The sequence below is a fragment of the Choloepus didactylus genome, chromosome 15 (genome assembly GCF_015220235.1).
Source record: "Choloepus didactylus isolate mChoDid1 chromosome 15, mChoDid1.pri, whole genome shotgun sequence".
Lineage (NCBI taxonomy): Eukaryota > Metazoa > Chordata > Mammalia > Pilosa > Megalonychidae > Choloepus > Choloepus didactylus.
The window spans coordinates 64,509,616-64,537,080 of record NC_051321.1 but is presented as its reverse complement, the minus strand read 5'-3'; the positions used below and the strand labels follow the sequence as shown (position 1 = coordinate 64,537,080).

General features: G+C 37.2%; 1 protein-coding gene across 3 annotated transcripts in view; it reads left to right on the top strand.

The window, feature by feature from the left end:
• Positions 1-27,465, top strand: part of CTNNA3 (catenin alpha 3) — a 1,946,492-nt gene that overhangs the window by 32,343 nt on the left and 1,886,684 nt on the right. For all 3 annotated transcript variants that reach the window (XM_037805370.1, XM_037805369.1, XM_037805371.1), the window contains exon 2: positions 10,462-10,565. In XM_037805370.1, the coding sequence (XP_037661298.1) occupies positions 10,467-10,565 (99 nt within the window). In that variant the 5' untranslated portion in view covers positions 10,462-10,466. The remainder of the gene's footprint in view (positions 1-10,461; positions 10,566-27,465) is intronic.

Below are 27,465 nucleotides of genomic sequence, written 5' to 3'. Positions count from 1 at the left end.
CATTCAGTCCCATAGCTTTAAATGCCACTCTATGCTGACATCACCCAAATTTGTACCTCCATTCCAGAACTCTCTCTCTCAAACTCTGCTTTGGCATGTGTAACTGCCTACTCCACATCTTCACTTGAATGTCTAATTACATATCTCAGACGTATGCCCTGAGCTGGACTCTTGATCTTTCAGCTCATCCTGTAGCCACCTCACTTCAGTTAATGGCAACATTATCCTTCTTGTTGCACAGACCAAATTCCTTGGAGACATCTCGATTTTTTTTTTATCTCTCTCATATACTACATCCAACCGAAGAATTCCTATTTCCTGAAACTTCTAAATAAATCTGCAATCTGAACACTTCTGTCCACTTGTCGCCACCACTACTGAGGTCTAAGCTGTTATCCTCTGTCATCTGGATTACTACAGGAGCCTCCTAAATGGATGTCCCTGCTTCTGCCCTTGCCCCCCACACTTCAATTTATTCACCAAAGTAATCCTTCCAAAACATAAACAAGATCATGTCACTCTGGTGCTCAGAACCCTGCAGCTGCAGCCTCCATTACCTCCATGACTTTCTCTCTCGCTCTGCTCTCTGCTGCTCACTCTACCCCACTCACACTGGCCTCCTCACTGCTCTGCAAACATGCCATCCCTCTCCTGCCTTAAGGATTTTGTTCTAATTGTTATCTCTGTCTGGAATGCCCTTCTCTCAGGTATCTATTTAGCATCTACTTCATGACAGTCACGGCAGGAGGATGGGGCTCCTCAAGTCTTTGCTGAAATGTCCCCCTTTCAATGAGGCATTTGTGTGTGTGTGTGTGTGTGTGTGTGTGTGTGTGTTTTAAATGCAATTTTATTGAGAGATATTCATATGTATAGCATAGAAACCATCTGAGGTATACAATCACTGATTCACAGTATCATCACATGGTTTTGCATGCAGCCCCATGATCAAATTTGGAACATTTTCATCATTCCAGAAAAAAAATAAAAGTAAGAAAGGAAACCCTAATCCTCCCATACTCCTTATACCCCCATATTATTGAACCATAGTATTGGTGAAGTACATTTGTTACTGTTGATGAAAGAGTATTAAAATATTACTGTTAGCAATAGTCCGTAGTTTGTAATAGGTACATTTTTCCCCATAAACCCCTTTATTATTAACTCATTATAATAGTGTTGGCCATCTGCTCTAGTTCATGAAAGAACTTTTTTATATCAATGAGGCATATTTTGATCCTATTTAATACTGAAATCTGCTCTCAACTCCTTTCCTTCATCACACTCATAATCCCTCTTACTCTCTTCTACTTTTTCTTTTTTCTTAGCACACATCATTTTATAACAGGCCATACAATTTTCTTTTTATTGTGTTTGTTTGTGGCCTCTCCCATCCTCCTGGCATGACTGTCATGAAGTAGATACTTCTTTGGGTTTCCTAGTTGTTAAAACAAATACCATGCAATGAGTTGGCTTAAAGAATGGGAATTTATTGGTGCATTGTTTTGAGGCTAGGAGAAGTCCAAAATTAAGGTGTCACCAAGGTGGAGCTTTCTCCCAGTAGACTGTGGCATTCTAGGGCTGGCTTCCAGTGATACTTGGTCCTTGGCTTTTCTGTCACATGAAAATGCACATAGCAGCCTCTTGGTTCCATTGACTTCAGGCTTCTGGCTGCTTCCTCTCTGTCTTTCTGAATTTCATTCTGCTTATAAAGGACTCCAGTAACAGGATTAAAACCCAGCCTGATTCAGTTGGGCCATAACTTAACTGAAGTAACCTCACTGAGAGATCCTATTTACAATTGGTTCACACCCACAAGAATGGATAAAGTTTAAGAACATGAGTACATTTTATACTCAATAAATGTAAGTTGAATAGATGAATAAATGAATGATGACTTACAGTCTAGGGGTGCCTGTGATCTCACACCCAAAGACTAGAAGAAAAAGCTTACACAGACTTCTACCTTTAAATAAACACATGGGAGGTGTTTGTAAAGAAGAACATCTGAAAAGAATGAAACCTAACTATTCCCCCATCACATATGATATCAAGCAATTTCTTGATCTTATTGACTCTGAAAAACTTCACATCCCTTTGTTTACCAGTGAGTAGAAGATGTGTGTACTTTCTGGACAGGCCAAACAAGCTAGCAAATGATTGCATCAGAAGCATGAAGGTGGGGCTGAGTGGGGACAATGGCAGTCTTAGAAAACAGATGTGTAAATAGAGTGTAGTGGAAGTTTTATATTATAGTTGTCCTCTTCCCATTTTATTTCACCCTGGCCAAGACTAAATTGTATAACATCAGGGTGACAATACTGTGCATTAAATCCTGCATGACCCTTTTCATTTTCTTTGTTTAAACCTCTTTGTGATGATTTTATTTGCCAAGTAGCATTTGGTTCCAGTCCTTCACATTATTCCTGACTGCATTATGCTACTACTTCTGTAGGTTGGAGGTAGGGCAGAGGGGGCCTTACAAAGTTTAGTTATGCATGCAAGATAAATTGTTAATGAAAACTCAATGCTCTCTTTCATAAGATTATTTCAGGACTTTGCAACCTTCCACAAGTTGTTGACCTTTTCTTCTGATAATTTGGAAGTGTATGGTATGAGGCAAAAATTAATATTTGTGGTGCTGGTGAGGATTGTTATCTACTGAAAATGTTTTCCCTTTATATTTCACGAAATAGAGTTTATTAAGAATGGGGCTCATGGATTTTTTTTGCAAGATTTGTTGATATGATCAGAGCACTTAAACTTGAGGATGCATGAGTAAGTGTGTGCATCTTCGTGTGTGTGTGTGTGTGTGTGTGTGTATGACAATAAATAGGGCATAGAAAGAAGTGATACATAGTAATTCCCGGGAGAAAATAACATGGAAGATGGTCAGTTATAAATATATTGGTAATCAGAAAAACACAACTTAAATATAATCTCTGAGATATCAATAAAACATGAACTGAACATTTTTTTAAAAAAATTTATTTATTTTCTCATGAATGGAATGTTAAATGTTCAAAGATAATTTTAATAAAAAGGGCAGAGAAATATACATATAATGAATACACACTCTTGCATAGAAACCCTTCAGCTTAAGGAAAGAATTATAGTGGAGGACAATCAGATAGGGTAAAAGGAGAGAGAAAGAGAAGTGATATTATTGCTGAAGCTTATTAGATCAAGGGCTTTCCTGGTATAGATTAAGAACTGTCATAGCAATATAGTTAGATGATATATTTTGAAAAAAATGCAGGAAGTCTTCCCTTAAAAGTGGAAAAACAGATGACTTTTTTTAAATTCAATTTTCTTGAGATATATTCACATACCATACAATCATCCATGGTGTACAATCAGTTGTTCACAGTACCATCATATGGTTGTGCATTCATCACCACAATCAATTTTGAACAATTTCATTACTACACACAAAAAAGAATAAGAATAAAAGTTAAAGTGAAAAAGAACACCTAAAACATCCCATACCCCCATCTCTCCCTATTATTCATTTACGTTTTGTCTTCATTTTTCTACTCATCTGTCCATACACTGGATGAAGGGCATGTGAACCACAAGGTTTTCACAGTCACATGGTCACACAGTGTAAGCTATATAGTTATACAATTGTCTTCAAGAATCAATGCTATGGGTTGTAGTTCAACAGTTTCAGGTATTTCCTTCTACCTATTCTAATACACTAAAAACTAAAAAGAGATATCTATGTAATGCATAAGAATAACCTCCAGAATGACCTCTCAGCTCCATTTGAAATCTCTCAGGCACTGAAACTTTATTTTGTTTCGTTGTGCTTGAGGGTCCTTGAACACATGCAAGTGGACAGGCTAGCCTACATATCCAATTCCATCCATACTCATCAGCAAACAACTGCCTCTTGACCACCTCTCAGGCCTAGGAATGGGCATACTGAGTCATCTACCCTTGGAAGAATTGCTCTAGGAAGAGGCTGATACAGGCACTGGAAGTCGACTTGAGCTGGCTGAGCAGGCAATCAGGGTCCGGGTACCCTGAGTGTGTTCATAAGGGTAGGTGTTGGCTTGGCCTCATGGACTCTTCCAACATATGAGGTTTGGAGGCAGGTTTGGGAGAAAGTGACCATTTTTTTGTGGAGGTGTTAATCATAAATAAGACGATGTTAGACATCTATCCTAGACTTGAAAAGAAGCAAATTTTAACAATTTCAGATGAACAGTAAGTATGATTCCAAGGGGCTATATATGACATAAGAGGAATGTGATGAATTGAAGATGAAGAAAGAAAATACAAAGTTGGCAAGTCTTGAGTTTTACAGCTTTTTCTTTCACCAGAATCCAGGATAGTGCTGATGTATATAGGTGCTCCGTAATAGTCATTGAACAACAGCATTGATAACACAAAATCTCAGTGTATCTGTGTAGCAAGCTTAAATTTAAAAGAATATGGATCAAAGATGGGAAGAGGGACATGTAAGTGAAAGCAAATAAAATAGAATGGCAGAAACAAGAAAAATAATCTTGGGAAGGCTAAAGCACTTTCCATTTGCTAAGGCTGGCAGTACATGCTGAAGAAAAGAAAAAGGGCATTTCAAAGCTATAGTTGGAGAAAAAGAGAAAAAATAAAGAAGGAATAAATCCTCTGCATGAGCCAGATGATATGAGATTAATAGATGGCAGTAAATACACATAAACTATCACGTCAAATTGGCAAGGGTTTAACTAACATTGATATGAGAGAGTTGAGTTATGTGGGAAAAGCAAGTATGTTATAATTTGCATTAAAATGTAAATACTTATATGACAGCAAGATATATGAAATCTCTGGGACGATATGAGAAGCTGACCATAGTAATTGCCTCTGGGGGTGAAATCAGGTGACTGGAGGAAGGAATGTGAGGGAGACAGTTTTCACATTGTTGAATCTTATATTATTTAAGAGCGTTTTTCAATTAATTAAAAAACTGAAACTCTAGAAGCTGAACATAAAGGAGATTGTCTAGCCTCTTCAAATTAGGTGAAGAAAGTATATCCTGAAGAAGTATATCCCTGAATTCTAAAATTATCTGCAGATATGATCACAGAACCTCTCCCAGCAGTCACTGAGAAATGACAGAACTGCCCCAAAGCAGGAGAAGGGCATATATCCTTATTTCCAAAAGAAGCAAAAATGTAGCCTCTAAAATTAGAACATCTAGGTGCCAAATTGCAGGAAAATGCAGAATTAAGATATAAATAAATGCTGCTAGGAGCTAGCATGGATTTTCCAAGAACAAGTTATGTCAATCTGTCTTTTTAAAAAAACTGAGTTCTTAAATAGGAAGAAGGTTTAGTAAAGCATTTGACAAATCCTCCTGTGATAATTTATTGACAAAATGAGAAAGAATGGATTATTTCATATAAAAGTGATTCATAACTGGTTGAAAAAAACCACACCAAAGATGTTTATTAATTGATCATTATTTATCTGTAAAGAGATTTCTAATGGTATCAAAATCAGGTTTTCTGCCTGGCCCTGACCTATTCAATGGCCTAATTGGGAACTGTAAAATTTATATCGAACAAATTAATGGGTACACAGAAAAGTGGGAGGGGATGTTAATATGTTGGGTTCTCTAAAATCAATTTTGTCAGACAGGAATAAAAGTCCAGATTTTACAAGATAAAATGTTAGGAGGATAAAATAAAATTGTGTATTTAGGCAAATAAAAATTAATTGTCCAAATATATGATGGGGAGACCTGGGTTAGCACGAATCCTTGACAAAAAGACCTGAACAGTTGAACTGAACAGTGAGTACAAAGTTAGCTTATCTTAGGTAAGTATGATGACTATATCATGGGCCTTAGTAATCCTAAAGAAGAATCAGCTGTCACTTTATAAACTAGTTGTGTTACAAAGCTTTTTTTTTTTTAAATTAAATAGTTGGTATTAGAGACTTTTCTATAGAAACCATGTTATAGATGGTTAGGTTTCCAAACCATCCTACAAGAACATGCCAATTTATGTAGAAAAATTACAGTTTTCCTGGATCCTGAGCTCTGGGTTTTGGAGGGGGGAGGGTGTCACATATTACAGTAGGGAGGAGGAATAGGTGAGAAAAAGTTTCTCTTTAATGTTTGAGGGGGAATGGCCATGCCTAGGAAATATTTGGAAATAAGTGAAGTTTTTCACTGGTCTCTGTATATATCTCTCTGACCTTCTAGTATCCCTGTCCTGTGTCACCAGAGCATGACTGAAATATAATGTAGGTGAGCTATAACAAGGAGTCAGGTGGAAAGCAATGAGCTAGTTCACACTAATGAGTGACAATGTGTGGCATCCTATGACCTCTCAGTGTTAACTGCAGTAAAAAAATGAAATGCTTATTAAATGAAATGAATCTAAAATTGATAGTTCATTTTAAGTAGGGATAAAATGGAGTAAAGAGAATTCAGGCATTGTAGACAAACAGTCTGGGGTGGAGGGAAGGATCCACATGAGTGGGTTTGCCCTGCCTTGAGGTCTATCCCTCGAGTCCTCTATTACTACAGGGAAGAGATTTTTTTCTCCTCCTTTGCTTCTAAAACCTGAGACTTTATTCTAGGTGTGGCTGTCTCCAGAGCCTGTACTTCTCCCACTTTATAAAACTGTTTCTATTGGATAGAATTTAAAGGATAGCAGATTTCAACTCAATATAGGGAAGAACTTTATGAAAGTTATTCTTGGCATCTAATGGCACAGTAAGCTTCTCATCATTTCTAGGCGTCTACACCCAGTATATTGTTAAAATGAAGAATGTTGTAGGAAGTATTTGTAAATTGTTTGGGTAATACCCCTAACTCTTAAGAGTTTTTGGATTATAAAATGCAAATGCCTTGGAATATAACACCCACAACCTAGTAGGATTTTTTTTTTTTGGATTCATAATTGTGGTATTGCTATAAGAGATTGGTAACAGTTTATTAGACTTTGACCTTGCCTGCAAAATTCTGTAGTTTTCTGCTTGTTATTGCACTGATCTCTAATCAATTGGGTTTACTGAATAGGATAAATACAAAAAGATCAGAAAGATTTTATAAGAAACAGCATTTAGTAAAAGAATAATAATTATATGTAGCTAAGATTCTTCAAGGACGTGTTGGGTTTGGAATTTTATAATTTAATGGGTATTAAAAGACATGAACACAGACTCAGGAGATACTTTGGCTAAATTAGGTTTGTCTATTATTTCATGGCTGAAAAACTCTCTTCTAGAAGGATTACATGTGATGTGGATGATTTTTTTTTTTAACCACCCTTAATTGTTTATTTTCCTTATCTCCAATTTTTGGTACTCAATGTAGATTTGGAAACCTACTGTGAATTCTGCAGTGAAAGGACATGTTTCTCAAGGCTGTGAAGGTTCACTTAGATCTTATTTTAGTTCACAACTGTATCCTCTACTTCTTGTTCCTGAGATAACAGAACAAAGCTATGTCAGCAACCTTGACTTGATTTATTTATAGAAAAGTACCTGTCATGAGGAGGGTAACAAGTTAACCCCTTTGTGTGCACTTACTTGGTAGAACACTAAGGTTATAGGGACTGAAGAACATAGCTTATTGCACAGATTGGCTCTGGGCTATGCAGAAAGATCACCATGGGAATATCCTATTTGTCAATATATTTTTGCTTGTGATAAAGGGAATCAAAGTGGTAGGTGGAATGATTGAAAAACAGAAAAACAAAACAAAACATTTCATTCCTAGAAATGGCATTTGGGAGAAGCCATTTGACAATACTGTTTGGAGATGTTCTTGAAGTGTATCTCCTACATTTCAGCTGAATGGCTGAGAAAACAAACCTTTAGAATTCTACTTTTAGAACTGAAATAAAACTATTAAAAACGAGAGAGAATTAAGACAGCAAAGGGCTAAATTGTAGGGCTTTGTGTCCTTATATATTGATATTATCATAAATAATAATGGTAATTTAGAATTTCATTTGAAAAGAAATTCAAATAATATCTTTTTGCTAATACTTTAATAATTATTTTTTCAAGGCTTTTAAAAAGCAAAGAAATTATAGGCACTTTGTGCAAGCGGCTTGCGATAGAAGTAAGCATAGGCTGAGAGCAAGAACACACTAGCCAGTCTCAAAGGTGTCACGGGGATCCCGGGAATGCCAGTTGGGTTCTGTTCAACAAGAAGACAGTCTAGGAATGTGATACATTTCAGGAAGTGTACTCTATCCTTGAAATCAACAATGCCAGTGAGTTTTATATAGTTCCCCCAGTATTTACAGTATTTTTAGTGGATGAATTAATAATACATTGTGGTTATTTGAAAACATGACTAGAAGTAATTCTAGGACATGGTAAAAAAATTATTCCCCTACCACTTCAAATTGCTTATTATAATTCCTGAATTGCCTAGAAAATATTTTGATACAATGCACAAAGTAACATATGTTAGTTTTTAAAAATAGTATAGTCAACCTTGTAATATATAATTGTACTTAAATGCTTTTCTAAATTATTAGATTTGTCAAAATTGGTTCCTTTGAGATTTTCAGTGCAATTATTTTTGTTTCTAATAGCAAACTTTGCAAAGACACATGAAAGAATTATAAGTATATTTGAAATTCACTATTTTGATTATTACAAATTTCATGTTATATTTCTAAAGAGGACAGCTTTTTGGCAGATTGCTATTATTCTCAAGGATACTCTAAATATCCATTTTTATATTAAGAGAATTGAGGAGTGTAATCATATGGCGTATCATCTGAAGAACAGTCAGGCTTCTGTGACTCTGCAGTATTTGCCTCTATTTTTTAAAAAACAAATTATGTTATTAATCTAAGAATTAGAGTATATTAAGATAAGAGCCAGAGATGACTTCTTAGTCATTGGATGATTTTCTCTCTCTCTGCATGTGTACCAGGTGTACAGTGTGGAAAGGCCTTGGTGAAGCACTGATCTTTCACTTCCACATATACACACACACAGGTAGAGGTCATTATTATCTTGGAGTATGCTCAACCGTACATTTGTGGATCCAGTAGAGTGGAAGAGGTTGAAGAGAAAAGAGATGCTGATTTTGTTGAATAGACCAGGAGGAGGTTAGAACGCTAAGAGGAGAATGGGGTAGCTCTCAGAGGGTCTTGGGAGGGAACATGGGTCTTGGAGGCAGGACATAGGAAAGGGAACAATCCTCCCTCCCAGAATCACTGAGATTTAGAGGGGAGTTGCAGTGATTGACCTTGGATAAGAGAGACACCATAAAAATGTGTGTTCACTTTTTCATTCACTCACTCATTCACTCATTCATTCATCTATACCTCCATCTGTCCATTCACAGAGCCAGTCAGTCCATTAAAAAGAAAACAATCATCCACCCCCACATTTGAAATAATAAACAGAGAAACTAAATTTAATTCTTTTTATTTCTTTTTTTTGGTTTGGTTTGCATGGGTATCATAGGGACTATCGGTATTTTTTAGAGGCAGATTTTTGTGTTCTCTTTGCTTGTGTATATAGGAAACTGTACAATAAAATAGGTGAGGCTAAGAGGAAAAGTTTTTGCCTTGATATGATACATGTTTCTCTTAGGGACCAAGTTATAATTAGGAACATGTATGTTTCTTACTGTTTATCTCTGTGGTTCTTTAGTAAACACTTGCTGGTTGATTACTGACTGTGAACAACTTAATCCAAATTTGTGGGTTTAGTGATTTGGCAAGTATTCTTCATGTTGGATGTGTTAATCTGAATATGCTATGATATGCTACATATGGTCATTTGATATATACATATATATGCCTGCATATGCAAAATCTCACTGAGTTGCTTTTAAGATTAAGGTTAATGCCTTAAAGAAAAGCTTTTAATTCTCTTTTTTCTTATTTTATCTTGCCCAAATATCAGTGCTTTAGGCTTCCCTCTTTTTCTAACAACTATGCTAATATATATGTTTCTTTTTTGTACAGGAAAGTAAATTGTCTCCAACTAGTTTTCCAATCAAAACCCACAAATAAAACAATCCCCCAAACAAGTAGTTTTGCAACATATAGCTTCCACATCCTACCTGGCTCCTCATCTGTGTCAGCATTGACTGGAGTGGGCAAAATATGGGTGCAGGCTGCCTTAGTGCTGCGATTTCACAGAAGTCAAAGAACTCTCATGTCACTCCCACTCAGTCTTTTAAACTTAAGACCCCAGATTAGATGCAAACCCACCCAGGATGGGTTACTAATTTAATTTGAACATACTTGTATAGATTATTCTGCTAGTGGATCTAAGCCCAGAGATCATGAGCTTGGAGAACAGTCAGGGGAATATCTCATCTCTCTGGCGATGGCCTCTGCAACCAGTCTTCTGAGGGCTGCAGCTGAGGGCTCAGAAAGAGATGCCGAACACCATTTTCACCTACTGCGTGATTTTCCTGAGTGCTCACTTTTAGAAAGTATTTTTCTTTACTGATAAGTGTCTTTTTGTTTTTGTGCACAGGCAGCATGTCAGCTGAAACGCCAGTCTCACTGAATATTGATCCTCAGGATCTGCAGGTCCAAACGTTCACTGTAGAGAAGCTACTGGAACCTCTCATCATCCAGGTATTATTAATACCAGGGAAATTAAACATGTAGTAACTGCAAGAGAACAAGAAAACATGGGGAAATGGATAACGGACAAAGGAAAGATTTGATTTTTGTACAAAAATATATCATCTAAAATTGCCCTATTTTAACTTAAAATGTTTAAATACTATTATTAGTACTACTGATAGTAATAAAACTCTGAAAGTTTCTTCCCCCAGAATCTCTTAACAGTAACAGCAGTAATAATATGTATATAAATTGTTTTTTATTTTTAAAATTTTGTTTTGTGCGTATAGTTTTTAAAGTACTTTTATATAAATTATTTTGTATGATAGACATCAAAAACTGAGTGAGGCAGGCAGTGTGGTTAAAACCATCTTTATTATATAGATGAGAAAACTGAGGTCTGGAGAACTTCAGTGTCTTGCCACAAGATGTGTGGTGGCTTATTTGTCAAATAGGAAATTATCTTTGAAACACCAAACATATGATAAAAACAACTATTTAAAGGAATTCTGTGATAAAGACATTTATAAAGTGAACTATCCTTTCATAATATGCATAATGATTCTCTGACATATTTATTATATAAATGTAGATTTTTTGTATTGGATTTTTAAAAAGAGAAACTTGCAGAAACTTATATAATGGTATGCATTTGAGTTTTTTGTCCTTAACCCAAAATATGTGAATGAACTTCCCTTTAGGCTTAACCTGCATGATGTCTCATAAGTAAAATTGTCCCTTTTTCCAAGGCTTTGAAGTACTTAAGGGTTACTTGGGTGAGAAGCTACAACCAACCTTACTTCTGGTTACTTAAAAACGTTCTGCTTATCTTCTTTGTGAGGTAGATGGTGGGCATGGTGGTAGCTCAGAGAATAGACTTTGTACAAGTTTTTACTTAACGTAAGTCTATATTTGCTGCTGGAAAGACAGTTGAAAACATATGCCTTACTGATGGTAGCTTAATCATTAACTCTGGCAGTCTTAATTGTGCTAATATCTGTTATGAAATTGCTACTAGATGACTATGGAGACTCCATTAAAGTCCTTATTAGTCACTCTTTTAGTTTGCCAGAGCTTCTCTAACAGATACCACTCTATGAATTGGTTTTAATCAACAAGCATTTATTGTCTCACAGTTTCAGACGCAAGAAGTCCAAGGTCAAGGCATTGGCAAGGCCATGCTTTTTTCCTGAAGTCTGTAGAGTTTTGGTGCTGGCTTGCTGCAATCCTTGGGGTTCTTGACTGGCATCTCTGCCTCCAGTCACGTGGCACTCTCCTCATTGTTTCTGCTCTTCTGGTTTCCACTGACTTCTGGCTTCTTCCTGTGTCCTTCTCTGACTTCTGGCTTCCATGTCTTCTGGCTTCTCTGACTGTCTGAAATTCCTCTCTTTATAAGGCCTTTGGGAATATTGATCAAGACCCATCCCAATGCAATTTGGCCACACCTCAATGATAACAACTTCAAAAACGTCCTCTTTACAAATGGGTTAGCACTCATAGGAATGTGGATTAAGATTAAGAAAAACATCTTTTGTTGGATACATGATTCAATCCCCAACAGCCAGCCACTGAATGGTTCCATGTTAAGAAAAAAAACAAGAAAACCTTATTTACTGTTTTATTGATAATTAAAGTTCACTGAAAAGAACTGGAAAAGACAAAAAAATTAAAAAAAAGATATAAACAAAAAAATCAAGAGAATAGAAAACCACTCATAATTTTACTACCAAGAGAAAACCACTGATATTTTGGTGCATTTATTTCCAGTATAGTAAAATTGTGGGTGATTTTTATTATATTCATGGTACTTTATATATATATATAACCTACAAGGCATATGTAGGTTTTATCTCACTTTTTAATTTAAAATGATATTTTGGTAATTTCCCCATTTTTTGTAAGCATGATTTAATAAAATTGCTATTTATTTATCCATCATATGGGTGCACCATAATTAATTTAACTAGCCTCTTGTTCTCTTGTTTTTGGACATTTAGGTTGTTTCTTTCTTTTCTTTTCTTTTTTTTTTTTTTTTACTATTATAAATAATGCTGTGCTGAACATCTGTGTGTATCAGTTTTGGTCACCAATTCATATTATTCCTGTAGGATTAGTTACTAAGTGGAAAAGTAAGTGGTCAAGACAGAATTTTTGTGCTTTTCCAAAGATATCATCAAGTTTTGAGGAAAGTTTTAAGTGCATTTTCACAACTAATTTAAGATTTTGCTCTTATGCAATTGCGAAGTGTCAGATGGGTAAAAGATCTTCATTTTGCAGATGGCTGATGAAGGCAAGTACGTTAATGCCACTGCATAAGCCTTATTTGTTCCATTACAATGGAATATTAGAGTTGGCCAGTTAGGAGTTTGTGCCAGTTTGAATGTATTGTGTCCCCCAAATGCCATTGTCTTTGTAGTCTTGTGGGACAGACGTTTTGGTGCTGGTTAGATTTGCTTGGAGTGTGCCCCACCCAGCTGTCGGTGATGATTTTGATGAGATGTTCCCATGGAGGTGTGGCCCCGCCCATTCAGGGTGGGCCTTGATCAGTGGAGCTATATAAATGAGCTGACTCAAAGAGAGGAAACTGAGTGCAGCTGGGAGTGATGTTTTGAAGAGGAGCAAGCTTGCTAGAGAGGAACGTCCTGGGAGGAAGCCGTTTTGAGGCCAGAGCTTTGGAGCAGATGCCAGCTGCCTTCCTAGCTAACAGAGGTTTTCCGGACGCCACTGGCCATCCTCCGGTGAAGGTACCCGATTGCTGAGGTGTTACCTTGGACACTTTGTGGCCTTAAGACTGTAACTGTGTATTGAAATAAACCCCCATTTTATAAAAGCCTATCCATCTCTGGTGTTTTGCATTCTGCAGCATTAGCAAACTAAGACAGAGTTCTAATAGCAAAAGCTGCTGACATATTGCTTATAACAGATAAAGTATTATTAGGGAAAAACTACTTTTCATATTCTAACTAAAACCAATAGATGTTTTCCTTTAGTCAAGTAGATTCCAATAGCAGTCAGTAGAGAGTATGTTGAGTAAGTTCACATCAAAGGGTATTCTTTTCAGTTTGTGTGTGTGTGTGTGTGTGTGTGTGTGTGTGTATGTGTGTATGCCTTCTGGCAGGCTCTAGAACTATTATAACCATTTATAAATATTTATTGAGTCCAGTCAGAAAATTAAAAGGTTGGAAATGACCCAAAAGCAATTTTATTTGACTGGAAAGAAATTTAACTCTCTTTTTTCTTAAAGTGTGATTATGCTCATTTTAGAGGGCTTATGATGTGGTACCCCCATTCAGACATTTTGCTATTCAGAGTTGTGTGAGTCAGTAGGTGAGGCAAGTTGGTAAGTTAGCATATCTTAGTTTCTCGGCTGCTATGACAAATACCACACAATGGCTTGGCTTAACTACAGGAATTTATTGGCTCATGGTTTTGGAAGTTGGAAGGCTTGATTCTTCTCAGGGTCTGTGGCTTTCTGACTGGCCAGAAATCCTTGGGTTCCTTGACTTTCCCATCACATGGCAATGTCATCTCTTTTCTCTTCTGAGTTTTGTTGATTTCCAGTTTCTTGCTCTTCCACATGGCTTTCTCTTTATAAAGCCTCCAGTAATAGGATTAAGGCCCAACTTCATTCAGTTGTGCCACAGTTTAACTAAAAATAACATCTTCAAAGGTCCTATTTACATTGGGTTCACACCCACAGGAATGGATTAGGATTAAAAATATGTTTTTTTTTCTGGGGTTTATAATTCAACCTACCACACAGGGAGAGGAAAATGAGTACTTGTTATGTGTCAGATAGTTCCTAAGAAAAAGAAATAGACGTGAGTATAATTGCTAATTTTATCTTCTGTAGGATTGTTTACAACATTTCTGAAAATGTTTACTGATTTTTTAAAAAGCAGTTTGATCTACTACTTCACCAATATCCCAGCTACAAAAAAATTTCTAGGTCTTAACAACATTAAAGTCAAATTGAATAGCAATTAATAATTGATAGAATTTATCCTATGAGCAGGAACTATCCCATAAAGTAGAATTCTATTACAACAAAATTGTTTGGCCACACCCCTGATTTTTTCATAATTGGATTCTCCTTATCAAAAACCAGTGCATTTCAAAGTCAAGAGTTATTAATTTAAATTAATGACTGTTTTTGGATTTGATGCTCAGCCTTTTTCTGTCACTTTGATCATGTATCATCTATCGACACAAGTAAAATATTCCATTAAATTATATTTAAGGTGTTTTTTTAGGATATCTCACTAAATGTCTCATCATATTCTTTTTTTCCCCAATAGAGTTTAATTCAGCTGCATGATTTATTTTAAGCATATAATAAAGTCTTTGATTATACTGGAAAATATTCCAAAAGAAGTCTATATTCTTTAGGTTTATGCTGCCATCAGAAAAAATTATCAATTTAGTAGCTCTGTTAAAAAATTCCTACCTTTCCTCATTATTTTTCATCATGTTGTATTCCTTGGCATTCAGGATTCCACAGAAATTACTTACCTCCTGTATATATCACTCAAAGTCATAATTACATTCTAATTTTTGAAGTAATTAGTCATAGATACTGTTATGTCTCTCTGACTTTTAAATTCATTTATTCATAAATCTTTAGTCTCCTCTTTTTATAGTTATCAGAGTCTTCCCACAAAATCTGATTTATCTTTAATCCATTTTTTTTCCTCTTGAGCACAGGTAAATCACTAGGTCATTTTGCAGGGATGTTCAGCCTGGGATATATTTCCATCATTTGCTTTCATTTTCTCTGTGTGATAACTTACACAGTTGCATCTCTCTGCAATAAATTCCTCCAATGGATCAGAAATAATTTTTTTCTCAGCAATTACATTTTTATGATTGTAACTGTAGGCATCTGTACTTTAACTTTATCATTTTCTAGATCCAAGTTTGGCAATGCAGCATAGAAAGTCTATTTATGCAGAATTGCACTTAAAAGAATTTACATCTCTATGTTGTGTATACTCTGAGGGACATATAAACTGCTAGATCATGCTACAGTCATTATATAATGGAACCCTCTATAATCTTATTTGCCACAGAATATAATTTGCTATGTGTCAGATTCATGCTGAATGTGAGCTAAAGGAATTTACTTACTCAAAATTCCTTGAATAAAAATAACAAACTCCTTATAATGTGTTATCTCCTATAAAGTAGTTTTATTGGGCAAAGGTTCTAAAGTGTTTTCTGATGTAAATATATCCCATGTTTTCAAAGGGTAAATATAGATTTAAATCAACAGTAATAAGCATTATTTCTCTGGCTCTCACCCCAGTTGTAGGACTTCTTGGCCTTTTCCCCCTTTCAGCCTCCATAGTATCTCCCACCTATTTCTGGGCCTCCCCTTGGGGATGGCAATTATCTGTTGTATAATACTCAGTGGGCCAAGTTTAAGAATAGTTACTAATCCCTGTATTCGTGAGCATATATAAGATTATGCTGTGATGAGAAAACAACTCCTAAATCTCAGAGGCTTAATGAAAGATCATTTTCTGCTCAAGCTACATGTCCAATGTGAGTTGGCAGGCAGCTCTGTTTAGTGCTGTCACCAAGGGACTGAGGATAATGTAGGCTCTGTTTCAACATGTACTAGTACGATCATTGCAACAAGGCAAAAAGAACTTGACAAATCATGCAACGACTTCTAAGTGACATATTCCGGCCCCATTCACATTTATTTTGCCAAAGCAAGTTATATGGTCAATGTGGTTGCTGGATATGTAATCCAGCTTTGTGCCTAGCAGAATGGGAATATTTGTGAATAGCCCTAATGACTGCTGTATTCCTATTGCCAATTTTAAAACAGTTCCCTTTATTAAGTCTCCACTGGCTGTCAGATACCTTGCTAGGTCATAGCTGATTTTACCAGAGTGGGCAACTGATTTATGAACAGTCAATTTATAGAATGGCAAGAACCTTGTGAACATGAGTACTCTGCCTCTCAGAGATGATAGTGAATTGGTCCTATTACCTTTCTCTTTGGAGTTGAATATATACTGAGAGTTAAGGACCTAGCACCTAGTGTTAAATAGTCATAACAGAAGCAAATCTGAAAGACATACAGAAAGAAGTAGATAGAAGAGTTGAATCATAGTGATAGTGGACCAGTTTTTTTAAACTTAAAAAATTTATTTTGAAATAATTACAGATTTATGGGACGTTGAAAATATAGTAGAGAGTGATCCTGTGTACCCTTTACCCGGTTTGCCTAGTGGTTACATCTTATATAACTATACTTACATACTATACATATCATACTATACATAACTCTAATACAATATCAAAACCAGAAATTGACTTGGTATAATGTTTGAGTATAGTTGACTGCACAATCAGGATACAAAAGTATTCAATCACCACACAGATCTCCCTCATTCTACCCTTTATAGTTACACCCATCTCTCTTCTCCTGCTCCATCCCCAATCCCTAGCAACTACTAACTTGTTTTCCATCTCCATAATGTTATCATTTCGAGAATGTTGCATAAATGGAATCATACAGTATGTGACTTTTTTTCCTGTTAATTGACCCAATTTTTTTCTTTATTAGTGAAGTTGTAGGTTTACAGAACAATTATAAAATCCAGGATTCCTGTACACCACCTTGATAATGGAGCAGTTTTGAGTTTAGATCCACAAACTCCTGCTTGTCGGGGTCAATAAGATTAACTAGTCACCTGGCTTGTATTGGATTCTCCCAGTTTCAAAACACATTCTAGTCTCAGAATTATACACTGGTTTCTGCAGGGCCCTGTTTCAAGTTCCCGTGAGGATCAGCCATGCTGGCCAGATGCTTATTTTCCTTAGTAATTGGATTCCTGGGCCTCCTACCCCCTCATCAGGGGTCAAAAGTTCAAAAGAACCATTAGCAGTAGCAACCCAGGTTTCCTGTCATTGCCCTCACTTGCTCATATAAGAGAGGGGATTTCCCTGTATGAAAGGGAAAGCCTCTCTTCCCTTACCATTCTGCCCAAACTTTGGAGGCTCTGTGATATGCTTCACCTGTGCTCCCAAACCAGTCTATCATCTTTTTTCCCATTCTGTCTGGCTTCATCTTGTCGATGAGGGATGGTTACTGCCCATTGTGAGACTCAAAACGGACATGCCAAGGTAGCTGTCTGCTAGTGCCTCCAGAGCTGCCTGTTCTGAAGGGGCAGAATGGTAATGGGCACCTACAGGACAGGGAAGAATGCCTCTGTCCCCAACTCTGTACTTCACCCTATCACTCGGGTGTCTTATGAAAACAACCCCTTTCAACTTCTTTCTTAATCCCCTACCTCTCCTTGTTAGAATCTAACCCAGTCCAAGTGGTTGGATGGAGAACAGTTACCATCTTAGCTCCTCAAGCTCTGCCCCTGAAAAAAGCAATCATGCACCAATCCCACTATTAGGGAGATATCCCAAAGAATTAAAAGTAGGGACTCAAGCAGATATTTGTACACCAATATTCATAGTGGCATTATTCACAATTGCCAAAAGATGGAAACAATCCAAGTGCCCATCAACCAATGAATGGATAAATAAAATGTGGGATATACACACAATGGAATATTATTCAGCTGTAAGAAGGAATGAAGTCCTGATACATGCAACAACATGGATGAATCTTGAAGACATCATGTTGAGTGAAATTAGCTAGACAGAAAAGGACAATTATTGTATGACCTCACTGTTTTGAAACAATTAGAATAAGCAAACTCATAGGGTCATAGGAAATAGGTTACCAGGGGATGGGATAGGGGGGTATAGAGAATGGGAAGTTAAGGCTTAAAATGTACAGGGTTCCCATTTGGAATGAAGAAAATGTTTTGGTAGTGGATGGCGGTGATGGTAGCACAACATTGTGAATGCAATTAAAAGCACTGAAATATATATATGAATATGATTAAAAAGGGAAATATTAGATTGTATATATGGTAACAGAATAAAAATTTAAAAAATTCCTGGAACTACACTACCTAAATAGTGAATCCTAATTTAAACCATGGACTTTTACTGATACGACAATTATAAAAATGTGCTATCATCAATTGTAACAAATGTTCCACATCAATGCAAGGTGTTGGTGATAGGGTGGTATATGGTAATACTGTATCTTATGCCTGATTGTTCTGTAAACCCACAACTTCTCTAATAAAAAAAATCATGCATATCAGTCTATGCAAATAAATAGATGCCTAGATGTCCAAAGTTTTACTTCCCACTCTTCAATAGACAGAATTGATTGGTTTCCATGTAGCAGGGAGAGTACATGTCTGCTCCTTGGCTTCTTAGCCTCCTAGAATATAATTTCCTTTGTTTCTTTCAGAAAATAATTTAACTTTGGTTTGTGTGTGGTACCTTTCTGTCACTTCTATAGGTCATTTTGAATGAACATTTATTTATACTTTCTTGGTTTTATTTCCAAACTTTTTTTGTACCCATTCTGATTATTCTATCAATAAAATTTATATCAGAGTTAATCTCAAAAGTTCCAAGGAAATCTCAAAGACAAGTCTAGATTCATATTGTGTTCTTGTCAGCTACTTTATAGGCAAATATTGTAGCTTGACTATAACCCCAATAAGTAACCTTAAGAGTTAGTAAATTAAATGTCTTTTAAATACTTACAGGCTCAAAGCTTAGAAAATATAAAGATGTTATTTTTATGGCAGGGTGAAGAAATAAATTTAATTCTGCCTCAATAACATTTTGAAGTTGAAGGCAATTCAGTTAGCTCAGTTCATTCTAATAAAGTAAGTTCTTTAATTTCTGCATCCTGTTATTGCCAGAAAACTGCTCCCATGGGAAAGTTGTTAGGCTATAGTATTCCTTGAGAAACCAATAGTTGAGAAAAAGGAAGCCAGTATTTAAATTAAAATAAGGCTAAGAAAAATCAGCTAATTTATTAAACTAAAAGTGTGAATCCAATGAGAGCATGCATATCTGAGCATACAAGAGATGGCCCCACAGCTAGAACCTGTTAACTTTGAAATTAGCTGTGGTCAGATATCAGTCTCCACACATGCTTCATCCCTTCTCAGCTTGCTTCTAGAACTTTTTTCCTACCAGACTCTGATTTTATTTCTTTTACAACATTGCTGTCCTGTTTTTCTGGGTTCTCTGACCATACCCAATCCACTCCACTTCTACTAATACTTTATCTTCCATCACAGCTCATCTTTTCCTCTATGAATTCAGACTGATTACATAGATATTCTCTTCCAGTTTAGCTTTGGGATAAGATCTTTCTCTTATAAACTGATTCCATAGATGGCCAGGTGGTGTAGATTGTTAAGACCAGATCCACGTGGCCTTTTAGTGAAACATGCTTGATTGATGGGAGCAATTGTGCTTCAGCTGGCTGAAAAGGTAGAGGAATTCACATGAATTCGCATCTTCCTGGATATGGCCATTTTGGCTGCTTGAGGTCTGACTCTACTGTTTTATAGAATCCCCTGGTTATTTCAGGAAACCCAGCTTGTCTCAGGAGATACTATTGCAGCTTGAAAGCTCCATGACTCTAGACCAGGAATTGGCAAACTTTTTTTCTGTACAGGGCCAGAGAGTAAATATTTTCAGCTTTGAGGGCAATACAGTCTCTGTTGCAACTACTTTGCTATTGCAGTGTGAAAGAAGCCATAGACAATATGTACACAAATGGGAGTGGCTGTGTTCCAATAAAATTTTATTTATAAAACAGGGAAGTGGCTGGATTTGGCTCCAGGACCATAATTTGCAGGCCCCTACTCTAGACTGATCATTTTTTTCATAGAGACATTCTGCACACACTGGTTAAGAAAGGTAAGAAATGCACAATATTCCACATACAGTTAGGATACCCCTATGAGAAAAACTATGATGGAATGGTTTGTGGCCAAGCCCCATCAGAAACAAAGAAGCCTCACTTGGGGAAAGAGTGCCAACTAAGTAATTTAGGAAGAGTGTTAACTAGGTACATCAGAAAACTTACTGTTAAGATCCTGTTAACCCTGTGGTTTTCAACCCTGGTTGCATGTTTAAATAATCTGGGGAGCTTTTAAAAATCCAGCCACCCAAGCCACACACTAAACCAATTAAATCAGAATGTCTGGCAGTAGAATCAGGCAGTAATTATTAAGGTTTTCAGGTGATTCCAATGTGTGGACCTCTCTGTTGGCCATCATATCAATGAGTAGTGAGCATAGTTCTGCCTTTTGGCAGAAGACTTGCCCTAGAATAGTGCCTCTCTGTATTTTTTTAATGGGGTCTGATGGCGCCCATCTGGAATATGCTTATGACACATTCCTGGGATAACTAACTGCATTAACTCTCTATTTGTAACAAACACAGTAGTTCCTTCCAGGTCCCAGTAGGGCTGTTAGCAGCTGCTCTAGAAAAACTAGAGGAGCTGCTAAGAGGTATTGGAACCAGGTTCTGTGGCTCTCTTTACCTAGATATCCAATTGTCTGCATTATGGAGCACATATCCTGTTAACAGGATCTTAACAGTAAGTTTTCTGATTTACCTAGTTAACACTCTTTCTAAATTACATAGGGACTCTGGAGTTTTGTGATGGTTTGGAATTTTTATGACCCTGGAAAAGATCATGTTCTTAAAGCTAATCCATTCCTGTGGGTGAAAACCTATTATGGATGTGACATTTTGATTAGAGTCAGTTGAGGCATGCCCCAGGTGGGTCTTATCCTCTTATTGGAGTCCTTTATAAGAGAACAAAATAGAGAGAAAGAACAGAAGCTGAGAGAGGACACACACAGAAGCTCAGAAGGAAACCCCCAGAGGGAGCAGCCAGGAGCTGAAAGCAACAAAACTGGGAGAGGAAGACCAGGAGACACCACCATGTGCCTTGCCATGTAACAGAGGAGTCCAGGGTTGCTAGATTGGTGCCTTGATTTGGAGATTTTCACAGCCTCAGAACTGTAAGCTTGTAAATTAAGAAATCCCCATTGTTAAAAGCCAGCCCATTTCCAGTATATTTTATTTCAGCAACTTTATCAAACTAAAACAAATACTGATGGCATCCTTGTTTTGGATGGCCCTGCTTGGGGTGGAGGAAATGGTAGTGAGGAAAGAGACTCATAATGCACAAGTCTGAAGTTATGGGGTGGTATGTCACAGGAAGAAGTTTAAATTTACAATTGCTTGCACCAGTTCTTCTCACCCTTAGCTGCACAATAACTTCACTCTGGGAGCTTAAACATTCTGATGAGCAAGCCACAGCTAAGGCCAATTAAATCACAATCTCTTGCAGAAGGTCCCAGTTAACAGTAGTTTACAGTTCTTCACAGGTGATTCTGTTGTACAGCCACTATACCAGGACCTTGCCAAATGGTCCATGGACGCACAATGTTAGGCTCAGGTGGGAGCTCATTAAAAATGCCTCAGGCACTGTCCTGGACTTTATAAATTAAAACCTATGGTTTAATAAGATCCCAGGTGATTTGTATCCCATTAAAGGCTGAGAAGCACTGGTATGAGACTGTGGACTTAAACTTCCCAGTAGCAAACTGTTGTCAGTGTTGAAAACCACTGTCATACCCCTTGAGCTACCCCTGGTGCTTGAGTGCTGAGATCATCAAGAATTTCTGAGCTCTTGTTTTCATATCCTTGCTTTGCAACAGGGCCATTGAGGGGACTGCCCAAGGGTGACTGTCCTGTTGAGTTAGACCTGTGTGTTTCCCTGCAGAGGATCTGACTCTCCCATACCCTAGCCAGCTCTACTCCCTTCTTGCTCCAAGTCTGAGATTGTTTGGTCACTCTCAAACCAAGTGATTTCTGTTCCACAAAGGAGTCAGAAATGGCTTTGGTGCTAGGAATGATGGCCTGAGAAATCAGAAGATTTTCAACATCTTCAACTAGAATGTTTGGAATTAGGAGAAGTTTGTTAAAATCTAGGCATAATTCTGATCTCTAGAAAAGTTACTTGACCTTGCTATAGACTAAATTTGGATATATTGTTTGTACCACCGTACTGATTGCTCTACAAATTGAAACTTGAACATGTGGTTTGTGATTTTGCATGAGTTTTTTTCTTTTAGGAAACATTTTTCATTCTCAACCCTGGTTTGCAAAATGCTGTATTTCTTCAATTTAGTCACGTTTCTAACACTTCTGAAATTAGGATGCATCTTACAATGGGTATGAAAATCTAATGTAGTTTTCCTTATTGAGGCTTGTAGGGAGTCACAGATTTACCCATGGTATTCTTTAGCTTCTTTATCTTTCATAAGTGATCTGATCTTCTACATGAGCAACCACTGACTGAAATTTGAGGTAAGTGCCCTCTATTTCAGCCAATAAGGTTGATAAACTTGTCTGATTCAACAATGTAACTTGTTCCTTTTGGTAAATGCTCAGAAAAGAGTGGAAGAGGTGTTGCTTACATGACCTCATTGTAATAGGAGAGGTGCTTTGGTTGCATGGGGGAACTTGGAACTTTAATGCTTATTGTTTCAGAGTGGCTGGTTTGAGATGTCTGGATTGGTGACGTTTGAGGGATGAACATGTCCTTTACATGGCCATGCTGTTGGCAACTCTTGGCATTTCCTGATGTAGTCTGTGGCTGATATAATTTGGGAACTGCTTTCTTTCAGTTTAGTTAGGGTCCACAGTTCTCTCAGGATGACTTACATCTTGGCTTTGGGTAGTATTTCAGACTCCCTAAGTCCTAGCTACACCTGCCATCCAGTGTCCGGCATCATCTGTTTCCCATGGCCTCTGCTGCAGGGTTACCTTGCTGCTTACATGGTGGGCTCAAGACAGGCCCACCAGCTTTCAACACAGTCACCTTCTGATTGCCCTTCAGGGTATAAAGGATGGTTTGAATCTTATCTGTGCCTCATAGAAATCAAGTGAGGCTTATGAAAAAACGAGCTGGCCCTCCCTCTACCTGTTTACACTGTGATGCCAAGATTACTTTAATGTGGCTACCTCAAAGCTGTGCAGGCAGCCTATAAAGCAATCTCCTTTATTGCTTTCAAAGTTGAAATGGGACCAAAGCCCTGATGCTCTTGATATTCCCTGTCAATCATGCTAACACAGATTCCTAATCTGGGTGAAGCCCAGGTAGGGAAAATATGGACATGTATCTTAACAGTCATCCCCTTCTTTTTCCCATAGTCCTTTGGGGCTAGGAGGGGTCAGCTTTCTCTACCTCTTTCCTATCTGAACAGGCCTTTCCTTTCGTAAAACTTAATGATTTAGTCCATCAGATCTAGCTTTTGTTAAAGAGGATCAAAAGAATTTAGAAAATGATTTTCTTTTCTCCTAATGCCTGGCTTTCACCAGTATTTTCTCCCTTAATACCTCTAGAAAGTCAGCTTTGAAACTTGGAGATGTTCAATGGCCTCTTTGTTCTACCTGCCCTCTTTTTCTGGGATAATAGGCCTTGTGGCTCCATCATGGATATAGAGGGTTCAATATTAACAGAATATTACCCATGCTTACATTCGGAAAAGAAGGGTTAAATTAGTGTTATGTGTTAAAATTAATGGTGTTTTAGAATTAAGGGTCTATGGTAATATCCAAATGTTTTGAGGAAGGGAGTTTGGGGCATCAAAGGTAAAGTGCTGACCTCTGAGATTTTTAAGATTGCTGACTAGGATATTTAATTTTTGCAAACAAGTGAGGCAAAATGGCTTTGTTGACTTAGAGACAATTCTGACAAATGAGGTGGACACAACCTAATGAGTTTAACTGAACATTAGCACTGAAATAGCTGATGCGCTATATAAAAATTTGTGTTGTTAAACCTTAACCATGAGCCCTAGGAATCTAATCGCTATTGTGATTTCCCATGGTCTTTCTTGCTCAATGTTTCTTTCTCTTTCATGTATGATGAACAGGTGATTATGTTCATCATGGATGATGATGGATACCTGCGATAAAAGAGTTTTGTGTTAGAACATCAGTAATTTTCTAGTCTAGGATAGATGGGGAAAAAAGGAATCTGGTAACAGTTAATGGGAAAAAAATGCAGATAAATTTTCATAGTTTGTGTTTGGCAATGCATATTGGTATGGTTTATTCAGGTTTTTGGTTGATAGGGTTATAAAAGATTATTAAACAATGCTGGGACATAGAATTAGGGATCACATCTATATTCTACCACCAGTCACTGCTGGATGGACCAAGTGACCATGTGAGATCAACACATTCTTATTTTGGGGTCAGCTTTTGGCTGATTGAATTTTTCACTTTTTATTTTGTTCTTTCATATAGTCAATAGGTACTGATGGAAAAGAGTTGTCCTTTTGCTTTTTCTTGCTTTGCACTTCTTTGGATGAGTTCTCCACTATAAACTATTGGTTATTGACTTACCAGAATGATTACTGCTTGATTTAAGTATAAATAGCAGTTTGAATATAGTTTCTCAATTTGCTTAATTCACTATCTTGATAGTTCCCCCCAATTTTTGGAACCAATTGTTTGTTGGGACAGAGTCTGTATGATTAAAATTACCTTTTTTTTTTTTTTTAAGCTGAAATCCAAATTTGTCTCTGAATTGTTGCTCTGTATAAATCAGGCACCTTTTCTAAATAAGTCACATTTGAAATGGTAAAAGCCAAATATCTTAGGATTAATAGGTTAATAGTTGAGGCTTCTAAGAAATACTACTTCTAAGTGTTGGGGTGACTCAGAGCTCAGACGTGTGATTTCTTTCTACCTGTACTATGTTTTTAGAAGATTACTCCAGTCTCATGGTTTCAAAAAACAAACACTGCTCCCAAATATGTCTGAAATTCTAGTAAGACCAATAAAAGTTCAGATATGTGAACAATGAAAATGAAAATATAAGATATAAGGAGCATATCTCCTGCTCTGACTTCTCTCCTGAACTCCAGAATTGGATACCAGCCTCCAACTCAGCAAACTTATATCTGAAGTTCAACTCTTGATTCTTTTCCATCCCCACATCTCCTCAGCTTCCTTATCTAAGTAAATATTACTGCTCTGTTCACCCAGGGGCTCAGTCATCCTTGATCCCTCTCTTTGTTTCATAAACATCCAATTTATTAGCAAACCCTGTTGACTTGCCTCAAGACATACCAGAAATCTGCCATGCCTGCTTTCCCTTCTTCTATTTCTGTTTCTCACCTGTATCCCTTCCCACTCTTCAGTCTATTCTCCACAGAGCAGCTAGAATGGTCCTTTTAAATTATGTTAACTCATTGTTCCAAACCTTTCAAAAGCTCTGATCACAAGAATAGAACTGAGTGTTGACTGTGATTTATGAGCCTATACAATACAGTCTCTGGATGCAGCCTGACTTCACCTCTTCTGCTCTCCCTACTCTGTCGTGGAATTGTGGAAATACATATACAACATAAACTTTTCCAATTTCAGCCACTCCCAAGCATACCATTCAGTGGCATTAATCATTCACAATGTTGGTTCTAGTCTCACCACCATCCATTACCAGAACCTTCCTATCACCTTAAACAAACTCCCCATTCTCCCTCTTCCCTGTGCCTGGTAATTTGTATTCCACTTTCTGACTCTGAGTTTGCATATTCTAGCTATTTCATGTAAGTGGACTCATACAATATTTGCCCCTTTGTGTCTGACTTACTCCACTCAGTAAGATGTCTTCAAGGTTCATCCATGGAAGAAACTAATATTTGACATCAGTTTCAGCATGTGGTGTTTTCCTAGTTGTGTTTGACTTCATATTTTATCCAGGAGTAAGTGTACTGCCTGGATCAAAACCTTTTAACCACAGCTATTTATGTGTTTGCAATGGAAAGCTCTTTGTTATGCCATCTGTTGTCACATTGGAGAGGGCATTACATGTGATTTATTGTCCTTCCATAGCTCAAAGTAATAGCTTGTTTTAGCAGTGGTTAATCTTAACAACCCTAAGTTATTATATTTAAAAGAAAAAGATGATGGTTGTTTAATACTTTTTTTTTTGTAGTGAGGATAAAAAAGAATCAGTAAAAAATAAAGTATGACTGCTTTCTTTATAGCTTGAAAATAACCTATATAAATATAAACATATACTTGACTCTTGGTCAGTTTGAACTGATCAGGCTTCAATTAACTATACAAATGGGGCTTCTTTATTTGGGATTTGTAACAGTGTGCTTTCTCATGTCTAGTATGACATGTGAAGTGATAGACTAATCCTGTATGAAGGAATTCTTTCCAATGAAAGAATTCATCTAAAATTCTTGGTGCTATCACCAAACTTAAGTTTTAATTTTGACTTAGTTACCAGCTAGCTTCGTAACATTATACAATCTCTAAATTTTACTGCCTCTCGGTTTTCTTCTATAATCTAGGGTTTCGTTCGTTTTTTCATTAAGTCTACCACAATTTATTTATTGTTTACAGTATGCCAATTCCGGTCTTCAGGATGAGTGAAGCATGGCGTCTGCTCTTGTCACGGTCCCAGTAAGGTTTGCGAGGTGGTGCTTCTATAGCTAATTATAAGAAGCTGTGAGCAGCGAGGGGAGAACTACGCATGCGCGGCTGAGAGGGGCGGGAGACGTTCCAGGTCCAGGTTTGTGAATGTTTCACGTTCTGGGCCTGACAGGTAGCTTGTGGTCAAACTCCAGGGATGGAAGATGAGCTGGAAAACTTAACCAGGAGTGAAATCACGATTTGCCTCCTAAATCATGTAGGGAGTTGGGACTTCATCTTGTAGGCAGCGAGGAGCTCTTGAAGCATTCTAAGCGGGCGCAGGTGCTTCCGATTGCCTTTCAGAGAAGGTTCCAGAGGCCGTGTGGAGGCCGTGTGACCTCTTACTCTTCACAGAACTCGAGGAGGACTTTAATGGGATTCGGCTCAGACAGGTGCTGGGTTTCTGTGTCATGTAGGATGGCTTGGAAGGAGTCTAGGCTGGACAGTAATCCAGACTACAGCCCTGAGAGGTAATGGCCGACGGGTGAGAGAGAAC